General features: G+C 32.5%; 1 protein-coding gene across 9 annotated transcripts in view; it reads left to right on the top strand.

Moving 5' to 3' along the window:
• The window catches only part of ARHGAP32 (Rho GTPase activating protein 32), a 291,821-nt gene that overhangs the window by 247,133 nt on the left and 32,142 nt on the right, over positions 1-12,546 (top strand). For all 9 annotated transcript variants that reach the window (XM_049109759.1, XM_049109758.1, XM_049109760.1 and 6 more), the window contains 2 exons: positions 3,032-3,181; positions 10,810-10,912. In XM_049109759.1, the coding sequence (XP_048965716.1) occupies positions 3,032-3,181; positions 10,810-10,912 (253 nt within the window). The remainder of the gene's footprint in view (positions 1-3,031; positions 3,182-10,809; positions 10,913-12,546) is intronic.

Consider the following 12,546-nt stretch of genomic DNA (forward strand, 5'->3'; position numbering starts at 1 on the left):
TGACCACCCATCCAGTGTAGTCTCTTTTCTCTTGCCATTATTACTTCATCTGTTTCCTAATGAGCAGTTAAAAGCAATCTGAAATTACCTGGTTGTCTCAATTTAGGCGGTATCTCATAGTAGCTTAGAGCTTGGGTTTTTGAGTCAGGCCACCTGATTTTGAATCCTAGTTGTATGACCTTAGACATGTTATTCAGCACTCTGTACCTTAGTTTCTTCATCTGAAAAAGGGAATAATAATAGTATTTTCCTTATAGAGAGAGCTCCGGGAGAAATGAACGGTTCATAAACACTTGTGCAGTGGCTAGCACTTACTAAGTATAAAATAAATGCTGGATATATTGGTACTTTTATTTAGCTGTTCATTGTCTTTCTCCCTTCAATAAGCTCTCTGAAAGCATGGAGTTGCCTGAGTTGTTCCCCACTATAATCTCAGAACTTAGAATAGTTCTTAAGAAGCATTTTTGTTGCTGAATGAATAGTACTTAAAGTTCAATTCCCATTCCTGTGAAACATTCTTGGAGATGTGAGACTAAAAGAATGCTTTCACATATACATCATATGCAGTTGTCAAATTCAACAGATACTTCTATCAAATTTGTCATCAACATACAAATGCCTCCTATTAACATGTATCTTGGAAGTTTTGGCCAGTTATTAAAATCTAAAACAGAAATAACAACTTATTCCTATCAGACAAAGGACAGAATTATCATATTTGCTTTGATGCAATTAACTATCCATGAAATCCAAAAGGACCAGCTAAAATCCTCTTAAAATTGTTGAGAATTTGGTAAGTGATCAGATTTGAACTATATATAAAGAAATTGTTTTCTAGCATACCAGTAAAAGTAAATTAAAAAAAAAAAGTAAATTAAAGCCATAATTGAAGAAAAGGATTATTCTACAAGACCAGCAAAATAATGTAAATGATGTAATAATATTCCTAACCAGAGATATATGTGGAACATAGCTTTTCATAAAGAAAATTAGAAAACTTTACTGAGAGAGATAAGTTTAGAAAAATGATGACACATTCTGTTTCCAGATGGTAATATTGAATATAGTAACTAAAATTCTTTCATATTATATCACTGTAATATTAATAATATATAAAATCACATATAAATATGTTAAATTATTACAAACCAAACTCACTTGTATTTTTAATAAATCTTGTCATAATTATTTTAAAGTTTATGTAGAAAATGTGTGAGGATGAACAGAAATGGTTTGATGGCCATTCTTTAACAAAGATATATAACACAGTATCTGTAGCAACTAGGGGAGAATAATACTCCTACAAATCCAGTGACTTTTAATATAGAAATATGTGTGACATACTTCTGAAGTTACCCAAGTGTGCTATAAATACCTAGCTAGCAAATAGGAGAGTGCCTCATTTGCATTCACAGCAAGGAATCTAAGATACAAGAGCAGTTGTGATTTACCCAACATTTCAGGGCCAGAAGAGATAGCATCATACTCTGACAATTCTAAGTAAATTTTAAATACAGATGTAGAAAAAATAAATTTCCCATTTAATTTGTGTATGGTCTAGGATGACTACATTGTTCCAGTATGCCTAACATTTCGTGGTTTTAACACTGAGCGTCTCATGTTCCAGGAAACATGGGCAAACCAGACCCTCACACAGTTCATAGAAAAGATGCTTATGTCTGTAAATAGTATTTCTCACAAAATGGAAAGACATGGAAGACAAGTGACTGATTTGATCCATAGAAATCCATGTATGGCCATCTTGGGGTCCCCAGGCCACACGTTCTCTCAGTACACAGACATCCTACAGGAAGCTTCATCAGTTCAGGGGATTAAAGATTTGGGTTCACTCAAGAATCTATACATAGTAGGATTCACTAAGACATCTAGTAATCATTTGCAAACCAAGTAGGAAGATTGAGGCCATGTGGCTTCTATCCCACAACTGATCTGTGAGTTTATGGTAGTTATTGTGCATTGACTTTTAGAGTAATTTTTCCTTTAGTTTGCACTTTTCAGAAGTCATTTTTTTTTCTGGAGATTTGTTTGCTTTCAATTATTTTGCTGTTGTCTTTATAAATATATCCATCAGTAGAAATACTTTACTGCATATTCTACTTATTTCTCACCTTTATCTACAAGTAAATTAAAGTGAAATATTTAGTATGCTATACAAGTGTGTTAATAGAAGATCTAATGTTTTTTAATATGTGTATATGTTTTATAGAGCCATTGGTTTGTCAGGTGCGCTCTATATCTTATTTTTTTTAGAAGATTTTATTTATTCATGACAAACACAGAGAGAGAGAGAGGGAGGGAGGGAGGAAGGGAGGCAGAGACACAGGCAGAGGGAGAAGCAGGCTCCATGCAGGGATCCTGATGTGGGACTCGATCCCGGGACTCCAGGACCATGCCCTGGGCCGAAGGCAGACACTAAACCACTGAGCCAGCCAGGGATCCCCTGTGCTCTATATCTTAATGAGATTGTCCTCTTTATAAAATGGAAAGAGGGAGTTGTTTCTTTTTTCCATTTTTCTTTCCAGATTGTAAATACTTTAAAAATTCTAACCACCAAGTAAAATATTTTAGAAATTGACAAGAAAAGCAAACCACATTTATACCATTTTAGGTCTTTCTTACTATAAAAATTTCCAAAGCAATGTAGTACAGTAAAACTTGGGTCCCAGTCATAATCCCGTAGAATTCTTGGGTATACAATGGAGTATGCAGTGGGAAGGTGGCTGTCTTACCAAGCTTGATTTATAGATCACAGATTAAAATACATTAAGTTGCTGACAGTAGCATCAAGTAAGATCACAGGTTGGTGTGAAGAAGGTGTAAAATTATGATATTATTTATAAAATAACTGTTGCCTAAACTTCTGCCGAAAATTTTCCACAGAACATAAAGTGTACTTGTAATTGATTATTTTGCAGTAAGCCTGTTGAGATCTCTGTTGTTTTTTTACCCTAAGTAAAAATGTAATTACTTGTCACAACTAAGGTATTTCCTCTTTATTATTATTTTTTAGTGTCTAAAAAGCACGGCAAGCTCATTACTTTCTTACGCACATTCATGAAGTCTCGTCCAACAAAACAGAAGCTGAAGCAGCGGGGGATTTTGAAAGAGAGGGTGTTTGGTTGTGACTTGGGGGAGCACCTTCTGAATTCTGGTTTTGAAGGTAAAAATAAAATTTATAATCTCATAATTTCAGTTTCTGACCTCTCCATATAATTTTTTTAGGATCCATTTTGAAGCAGGATTACCCAACCAATGCAGTGTCTATTCCGTTTAAGCTAGCAGCATGTATCAAGCTTTTTCTTTTTTTTTTTTAGAGTATTTCAAACATTTTATTTTTTATATCAAACTTTTTCATGTACTCATTTGAGTTCTGAGATAACAGAATAAAAAGGCTTTAGAATGCACTGTAGCATCAGAGATGCTTGTGTTCTGTCTAGAACAACTAAGACATTTACACAAAGGCACAACTGCACTATTAATCTTCATTATTTTTATATCTGTCCAGATAGCCTTCTCAGCCAATTTCCTCTCATATTTTATTGTAAATTATTTAATTTCTGTTTTGAAAAAAAAATCAATGTTTTGAGACTATAAAATACCAAGACCAGGCTCCCAACTTTTGTTGCTAAAAACTTAAATTTCTTTATAAATTAAATTCTAATTCAAGAATTTGGTGGTTGGATGAATGGATAGAGGGGATGAATGGATAGGAAAAAAGGAAAAAGTTAAAAAAAATTTTAAATAGCACTTTCCTCTACTATCTACTTTATAGATGATAGAATATTAAAGAAGTATTGACAAGTACCAGAAATAGATGATTTGTGAAATTGTGAGTTCTGATGTGAAATACCCATTGCACCTTTTAAGAAGGACACTAGTGAAAACTACTGTTAAGTACCAATAAATATCAAGTTTAAATTAAGGCCTTATTCCTTGCTTAAAGAACGGCAATGTATTTATAACATGAATTTAATGCAAACTATACTATGTTTCTTGAGGGAGAAGGCAAAATGTTATTTTGAACAGTTGTTATTCCTGAACAAATGTCAACTTAATGCAGTTAATAAACAAAGAAATAGGCAAACAAAAGCCCTGATTATTGTTTTAACTAGTCAAAATGCACATGGAAAAATAAGTGGGAATATTAAGGAGCATTGTGGGGAAAAAATCATTGATAGGATAGGAGACCTCTAGCTTTACTAAATATTAAAATAATATTAAAATAATATTCAAAACTATAATGTTAATAGTTTAGAGAATGAGATCTGAATGAAACAGCTTGGAATGTTCAGAAGTAGTCCTTACTATAGATGAGAATCCACTGTGAAAAAGTATGGTTTTAAAACCAGGTCATGGGGAGGGGTTACTTATTATATACATTATATATATATATGGGGTGTTGTAGAGAGAGAAGAGGAGAAAATACGAAATAGCAATTTTGACAAAATTCTCATTTCATGACACTGAAAATTCCAAATGTATAAAAGAGCTCACTATTTTAAACTCATATAAATGCTAATATGAAATGACTTCTTTTTGAGATCAAAGAGGAATAAAGCTTACTCAGATTAAAAAGACAAACCGTAAAAGAAGAGCTGGTCTCAAATACCTAATTTCCATCTGATGAAAATAGCAAATGGAAAGGTACTTTGGACTGAGAAAATAATCTTTTCAGGGTATGATAGAATGCTCCTAATATATTGTATGAAAATATCAGTCAGATTTGTGAGAAAATTAAACCCCTGGGTAGGAGAATTGAGAAAAGATATAAACATGATTTTCAAAAGGAGATAGATGGTATCTAAAATACAAAAAATTACTTATTCATAATCATGGAAATGTATCTTTACACAGTTTTGATATGCCATTTTATATTGGTAAACATTATTAATGTAACAGAACCATTTTTCTAAATTATGATATTCAGTGCTATATAAAAATAGCAGTCATTTTTTTTTTTTTTTTACCAATAAGTAAAAATTGTTAGTTTCAGGTAGCTCTGTGAATTATTACTTTTTTTGGAAAATTTTAGACACTCTATAGCAGAAGACTATAGTATTTCTTTTATGTAGCAATTCTCCTTAGGGATTTATTCTAAAGTTACATTTTGATAGGAACAAAAGCATTCATTTATGGCATTAGATATAATAGCAAAAAATTTGAATACTCAATTTTTAGGGAAATTGTCCTCTACATTATGAGGCTATGGAAATTGTAATTTGAACATAGCATACAAATTTGGGAATGTCATATACATGCTTTTTTGGAAGCAAGGATATTTAGGTGATACGTAAAATGAATATAATTATGGTAGAGTGTTAGATGTAGATGTGAATATTTTTGTGACTTTTTTCTTAGTTCTGCATTTTCAATTAAAAGGAAGAAAAAAAGCACTAGAAGAATATTAGAAATGAAATTAATAATCTTAAAAAAACTCTGCTAAAGGCCTGTCCAGGGGAAAAGTGTTATATTCAAATAATTAGAGAAGCAAAAATTAACTTGTGACATTAGAGTGTCATTGTAATTTGGTAAAATTTAAAAGGCAGAAACCTTGAAGATTGAAGTTAGATACATTCTAGTTAACATATTAAAATTATTTCTGTTTGACCAGGAATAGAAGACAATGAAGAGTAAGTATTCATTTGAATAATTAAATGAAGACTAACAGGAAAGGGAAACCTTTGAAATTTACTAACTAAAACTTTAATTAGGAAAGAAAATAATTTTTATTATGGGGCAATTAAAACTAAGATTTTGAGACTTCATTTATACTGTGTATAATTTATAACTACAGTTATGTGTGTGCATGTAGAGAGAAGGAGGACTATTTTAAAAATGTCTAAAACAAACAGGATTGAATATATAATACATAATATTTTAAAGTCTAAATGCAAACAGAATAATCACAAAGAAGAATGATATATTTATATAGTATATACATAGTTGTAAGGAGAGAGTAGATAAATATGGATAGCCAGATAGATAATATTATATAGTATATATAAATCATTCTTTCTTACATTTATTCAGTTTTAGTTTGGGCTCTAACATAGTGTCCTTATTATATATAAACTAGATTTTGTACCAGATTTTTCTAAGAAGAAAGCTCATTCCAGAGTATTGTTTTGCTAGGTGACTCATTTTTTTAATTTTACTCCTAATGAATAATCAACTTTATAGAGAGATTATCCTGTTAACACTTTCTAAACTATTGAGCACCTCCCTGTTGGAGCAAGTGACAAACCTGACCTGTTTCTTCTATACAAAGTGTTGTAAGAAATCATGTAGGAACCTGACAAGGCATTTAAAAAAAAAATTCTTTCAGTGATTCCCTGGTTCCAGGATTCACTCAGAATGATCTTACAGCATCTCAGCTACCACAGACCATAATGCTATAAATGAGTTGCTTAAAGATTTTATACAGTTATCTAAAGAACTGATTTTTTAAAAAAAATCTTGTCACATAGTACGTTTTGGTGGATAATTTGTCGTTTGCCTAGTCATCCTTAATTATATAGTCAAATGTTTTTTGTTATCTTAGTTTCTTTTTTACTTTTATAACTTTTTCATTTTTATTTCTTTCGTATCTCATTTTGTTCAGCCTTGGGTGGATGTGCTACTAACAGGAGGGAGTGTTTCCTGGTTTTTTCCGCTATGCTCTTTAGCTTTCACATGTCAATTCAGCAAGTTTTAATTGTACTTAGAAGTTTCGGGTGTGTTTCCATTCTTAATATGCTAGGAGAGGTCAGATGGCCAGTATGTCCTTTCTTTCTGAAAAATAACACATTTAGTAACTACAGTTGTTCGTGCATCCCTTAACTATGATAAATTTATTCCAATGAAACAAAAAGTTTTCAGTGATCATTTATTTTTGCACATATTGGAAACCAAATTTCCTTAAAATGAGGTTTGAAATGAAATTGCAAAAAAGAACTTTACAGAAAACTTGGTTCTCTACAAAAAACAAATTAGTTGGTAAAAAATATAAAAATTGAAAAACTCAAGGTGAGGAAACTCTGTTGTCTGAACGTATTTCTGTGTTTGAGAGTAATCCTTTAGATAGTCATATTTTCCTAACTAAAAATCGGGATGCACATTCTACTAAGTAATGCTGTGCCGGCACACTTACAGCCTAGAAGCCACCACCCTGAGAATGGAAGTGCACTCTTTTTCTGTATCACAGAATGCATGTATCTATATAGAGAGGATGTAATAAATGATGAATGAGTGAGTGAGTGAATGAATGAATGAATGAATGAAGAAAAAAGAACAGAAATGAAGCCGCAGCTATCAAGGAAAACCAAAGACCAATTCGTGTCCTACTACCTTATCGCATCCTTCTCTTAGCTATGATTCTGAACTTAAGGGTCATCAGTTTAGACCTGTACTTTTAATTTTTTAATTTGTAATTTTTTAAAAGATTTTATTTATTTATCCATGAGAGACACAGAGAGGGAGGCAGAGACACAGGCACAGGGAGAAGCAGGCTCCATGCGGGGAGCTCGATGTGGGGCTTGATCCCTGGCCCCCAGGATCACACCCTGAGCTGGAAGCAGATGCTCAACTGCTGAGCCACCCGGGCATCCAAGATATGTACTTTTTGATATATTGCCATGATGATTTACATACTGAATAAAAGTGGATAAGAAGTGTTTTATAGGAGAATGTGCAAATAATTCCTCAAGTTCTACCATCTTTTGGAAAAACAGAAAAACTGGTTTCTAATGCTGTGTTTTGACAGGGCCATTGTTTACTGTGCACTTGGCTGGTTTGTTAGATGGTTTGGAGGCAAAAGTTGGCTAACATGATGCCTTTCTAACTAGGATTTCTCTAGTAGTATATTGGGTTCCCATATTGCTTTTTTATGTGTTAGTGAAAGAGAAACCAAATCTTTTCTCTTTTTATCTTCTGATACTGTGCTTCAGTTTCTACTCTTTTCTTTAAAATGAAGTTTATGCTTTTCTCTTTATACTACCTGTTGTAAATAACGATTTCATTTGTCTCTCTAAAAATTCTAGTAAAAATACTATTCAGTTATGGTGATTTTACTTATGAAGGCCCAATATGTGATTATGTGGACATTCAGTCTTTTTACCTAGGGAATGTAAAATGTAAAGAAAGAATTCAGGTCTTTTCCATGAAGTATTATGCTTACAGAGCCTTAGCCATATTACCAGAAAAAGACTTCTGATTCCCTGTATTTCAAAGTTTTCCTACTTGTTTGGGAGAATATAAGTAAGTATGAATTTAATATCACATGTTTGTGAGAGCCCCAAGAAACTTATTTATACTTTTTAATGGATGGTAGCTTGGTTTTTTTGAAAATTCTGTAAAAATGCATACTATGAGAGTCTGATAGTACAGAAATAAAACCCTGTATTCTGAAGGGCTTTGTGTACTGGGGTGAGTTGGCATGCTAATTTGGAGCATACATAATAAGAAGTATCTTTTTAAAAACAGAAGAAAAAAAAGATTTGTTTTCCTTTCTTTCTTTAAGTCATTTTGTTAGTTATCCCAATAATTTTTATACATATTTCCTTTGAAGTAGGTGATAGAAATTTCTCAGGTTCCAATTTATTTTTTTTTTACATCTAGTTTGTAAGGATAGAAACCTAAGGCACCGAGGTTATCCTCAATGGAACAGTATTAGGAGTAGGATTCAAGTTCAGCAAGATATTTTATTTTTCAGGAAGATATTTTATATTTGGCATATCAATTTGACATAGAGATTGCTTATAACATCAAAATGAGTCCACAAAAAAATACCTGGCAACTCTGCCCACCTTTCATCTCTACCACCTAAATGCAATCCCTTTCTTGCTACTAAAATTCTTGAACATCTTTAGAGGCAGAAAGCATACAGTTGAAAATGAATACAGCTTCTTAATGAAAACTGAGATTTCCCTACTCCACTGACTTGGTCATATAACTTTTTAGGCTCACAAGAGCACTTATTAATTAATCCATTTATCCATTTTGTACATTGTTTTAAGACATGCTCCTGGATTTTGGATGTACAAAGATGGATGAACCATGCTTTTGCTCCTTAAAGTATGGCTATTAAAGGATAAGAGTTGTATAAACAAACAAATAATATTTCAAAATGACATAGTTCTTTGGGCACCTACCACATTATGCAGCTACCACTCCTCATGAGTATTTAAAGAAGGCTTGCTTAAGAGTTATAGTTCAGTTGGGTTTTCAACAACAGCCAGCGTTTTTCTGTAGGAAGGCATTAGTAGGAAGAGAGTCCGGGGAGAGGAAATTGTTTTTTCTCTACGAGGAAATTGAGGGACTTATAAAATGACTGGTTTGTATGGCCAAAGATGAAGCTTCAATTGGCCTAGAGTTGTGAAATATGGAAATGTGGTAACAATAAAAAAGTGCAATTATAAAGGACCTTACATTATTAGGCAGTATTTTGCTAAGTAAAAATTGGCTTTCTAGTTGGACTGCTTGAGGTAGAGTCTTGTTTCTGCCATTGTTTCCTGCTTGCCCTTCGGTAAAACTTCGTCTCTGCAAGGTTCAGTTTCCTCTCTGTATGATGGGGATAATGATAGAGCTTTTCCTATGAATTTAAATGAGAGCATCTATTGTAAAACACTTAGCTTGGCACATTTTACATGCTCAAAAATATAGCTGCTTTAAGAAATTATTCAAAGCTAGGGAGTGTAAATTTTAAATGTAAATTGTAGGACCTAACAGAATTTAAAAGATAGAATACAGGAAGAACAAGGAGGCAGAAGAAGCAAGAAGTCTTATATTAATAAACTAATATTATATTACAATAAGTAAAATACATTAGCTAAAATTAACTTATTAAAATATCTTAGTAGTTTCATTTCCCAATATGGATGTTTCATCCCTTGTGTAGTAATTTTTTGCAGACCAAATAATGTTCTCCCAATCTTCTTTTCAGAGATTTTTAACTAACACTATCAAATGAACATAGTTACTAAAGCCTGTGAATTAATCAGTCTGCATTATAAGACAAAGTTCAAATTTCAGCTACTGTCCAGTTTTGAGTGATTATGAAAAAAATGTAAAATTATATACTTTGAACAGTCTTTTCTAGACTATAGGCCCAGAATGGCGCTCCATTTATGTCAGGTGTTCAGTGAGGTAACCAGAGAGAGTACCCTTCTTTTCTTTCTACTTATCGATGAGCTAATAGTATTAAGCCAGAACATTGACAATTTTAATGTAAAGACAGGCAGGAAATGACAAGATTCCTTCTACTTGAAATTGCTTTGACCTTTGCTTTATGTCAATGTTTTGTTTACTGGATAAAATTTACAATCAGCATTAACTACGAAAAGATGGAAGACACTTTTAAAAGTGAGAAATTGGAGCATTTATAGGCAATAATTATGTTGGGATACACATTAATTTTGTCCATTTTTTATGTATGAAATACAGCTGAAAAGCTGTATCTTTTTTCAAGTCTGATATGGTGTTAGGACAAAACATTTCATCTCAGTGTTGTGACATGACCTATACAAGACTGCCGCAGATCTTAGACTATCCTAATAATGAACAAATTCTTTCACTTGCCTAAATATAATGGGGGAGAATCCATCTTGATATTCAGGAACGTTGTCTAGTTTCAATGTGAAAATAAGTAAACATGACCTCATCACTTTGTGTAGTAGATTAATCTCTGCCACTTATAATTTTAATTTATAGATTTTATTTCGCTTGTGAAAACTAAGACATTCTCATTTTTTGGTGACTTTGTTTTGATAGAATATTCCCAGTTTAATCCATGTCTTTAAAAATTCTCTTCAGTGCCCCAGGTTCTTCAGAGCTGTACAGCATTCATTGAGAGATATGGGATCGTGGATGGAATATATCGTCTCTCTGGCGTTGCCTCTAATATCCAGAGACTACGGTAAAACTTTATCTGGCAGTTTCTTTTTTATTCCAGTTGTAATTTACTAAAATAAAATTATTTCAAAATTAAAGTCACATTGATTACCATAATTTTTAGTATTATAGTTGAGATAAAGTAGGAAGTAATATCCATAGTATTCTCTGTAGATGTTTTCCTGAATGCCATTTCTTCATCTGTTGTATCAGAAGACCATGGCTTCTTAACCTCTTCAATTCTCATATTTTGCCTCATTGCAGTATTGAAGCCCTTAGCAAATTTCAAAGTTTGAATCCAAGAAAACAATGAGAGGTGAAAATTTACATTTTAATAGAATTATTTCTTAGTTCTTAATTAAAATTGACAAGTGAAACTTACTATGTTAAACCAGCCTTGCAGCCCAGGAATGAATCCCACCTGATTCGGGATGAATCGTTTCTTTTTTAATGTCCTGTTGGATTCATTTTACTAGTGTTTCATTGAGAATTTTTGCTTCTATATTCATCAGTGGTATTGGCCTATAGTTCTCTTTTTCGTGGATTCTTTTATTTGGTTTTGGCCTCATAGAATGAGTTTGGAAGTTTTCCTTCCTTTTTCTATTTTTTGGAAGAGTTTGAGAAAAAGAAGTATTAACTCTTCTTTAAATGTTAGTAGAATTCACCCTTGAAGCCATCTGGTCTTGAACTTTGTTGGGAGATTTTTTTATTACTGATTCAGTGTCTTTGTTAGTTTTCAGTCTTTTCAAGTTTTCTCTTTCTTCCTGTTTCAGTTTTGGTAGTTTATATGTTTCCAGGAATTTATCCATTTCTTCCAGGTTGTCTAAATTGTTGGCATATAGTTTTTCATAAAATTCTCTTACGATTGTTCGCATTTCTATGGTGAAACTTCTTCCAATCTCCTTTAACGCTAGTGCTGTAATATATGCTCAATTGTGTGTATGTTAGGTGTTTTACATTCTTGCCCCCTCCTGAGAGACAAAAATAATGGTCTCCTTTATATGAGCAATAGAAATTTTATTTTTGCTCCATCTCTCAGATTCTAGTTTATTCTTAATATGTTATTATCCTTGTTTTGCATGGTGGTGCATGGTAAATACCATTATTCCATGCAGATTTTAATATTCTAATTGACCACAGAGCTCATCTCTGTTTTCAGGAATACATGTTTGGAAAATACTTAAATTGATTCTTGTGCTAAAGACAGTGTCAGTCTTTAGCTTCAGATGCAGCAGATCTCATATGCACATTGTCCACATACATACACTAACCCTCTAGCTTGATAAGTAGTCCCATGCCTGTAGATTAATACTAATTAACCTCCTGCAGAGTGAGCCTAACCTGCCTTAGTATACTAAGCACAACTTTCATTTCACTCACTTTAAACTATAGATTTTGCTGGCTATAAAACTTGGTTAGCTAGAAATTGCTTTATAATATTTCTGGCTTCCTTATTACCCTTCTTCAATGGAAGTATTCTTGAACTATACATCTTGTACCTGAGGAATTTCTGTATAGAATTGCTGCTAGTCATCTCTAGCTTGCAGAAATGCCAAAATATTGGATATTCAAACCACTGGAAATTTGTAGTTCTGTTTTCAGATCTATGTGTTAAGAGTTGTTCATCAATATGCATTTCAGAGATTATTGTCCATTTTA

The sequence above is a fragment of the Canis lupus genome, chromosome 5, assembly GCF_003254725.2.
Source record: "Canis lupus dingo isolate Sandy chromosome 5, ASM325472v2, whole genome shotgun sequence".
NCBI lineage: Eukaryota > Metazoa > Chordata > Mammalia > Carnivora > Canidae > Canis > Canis lupus.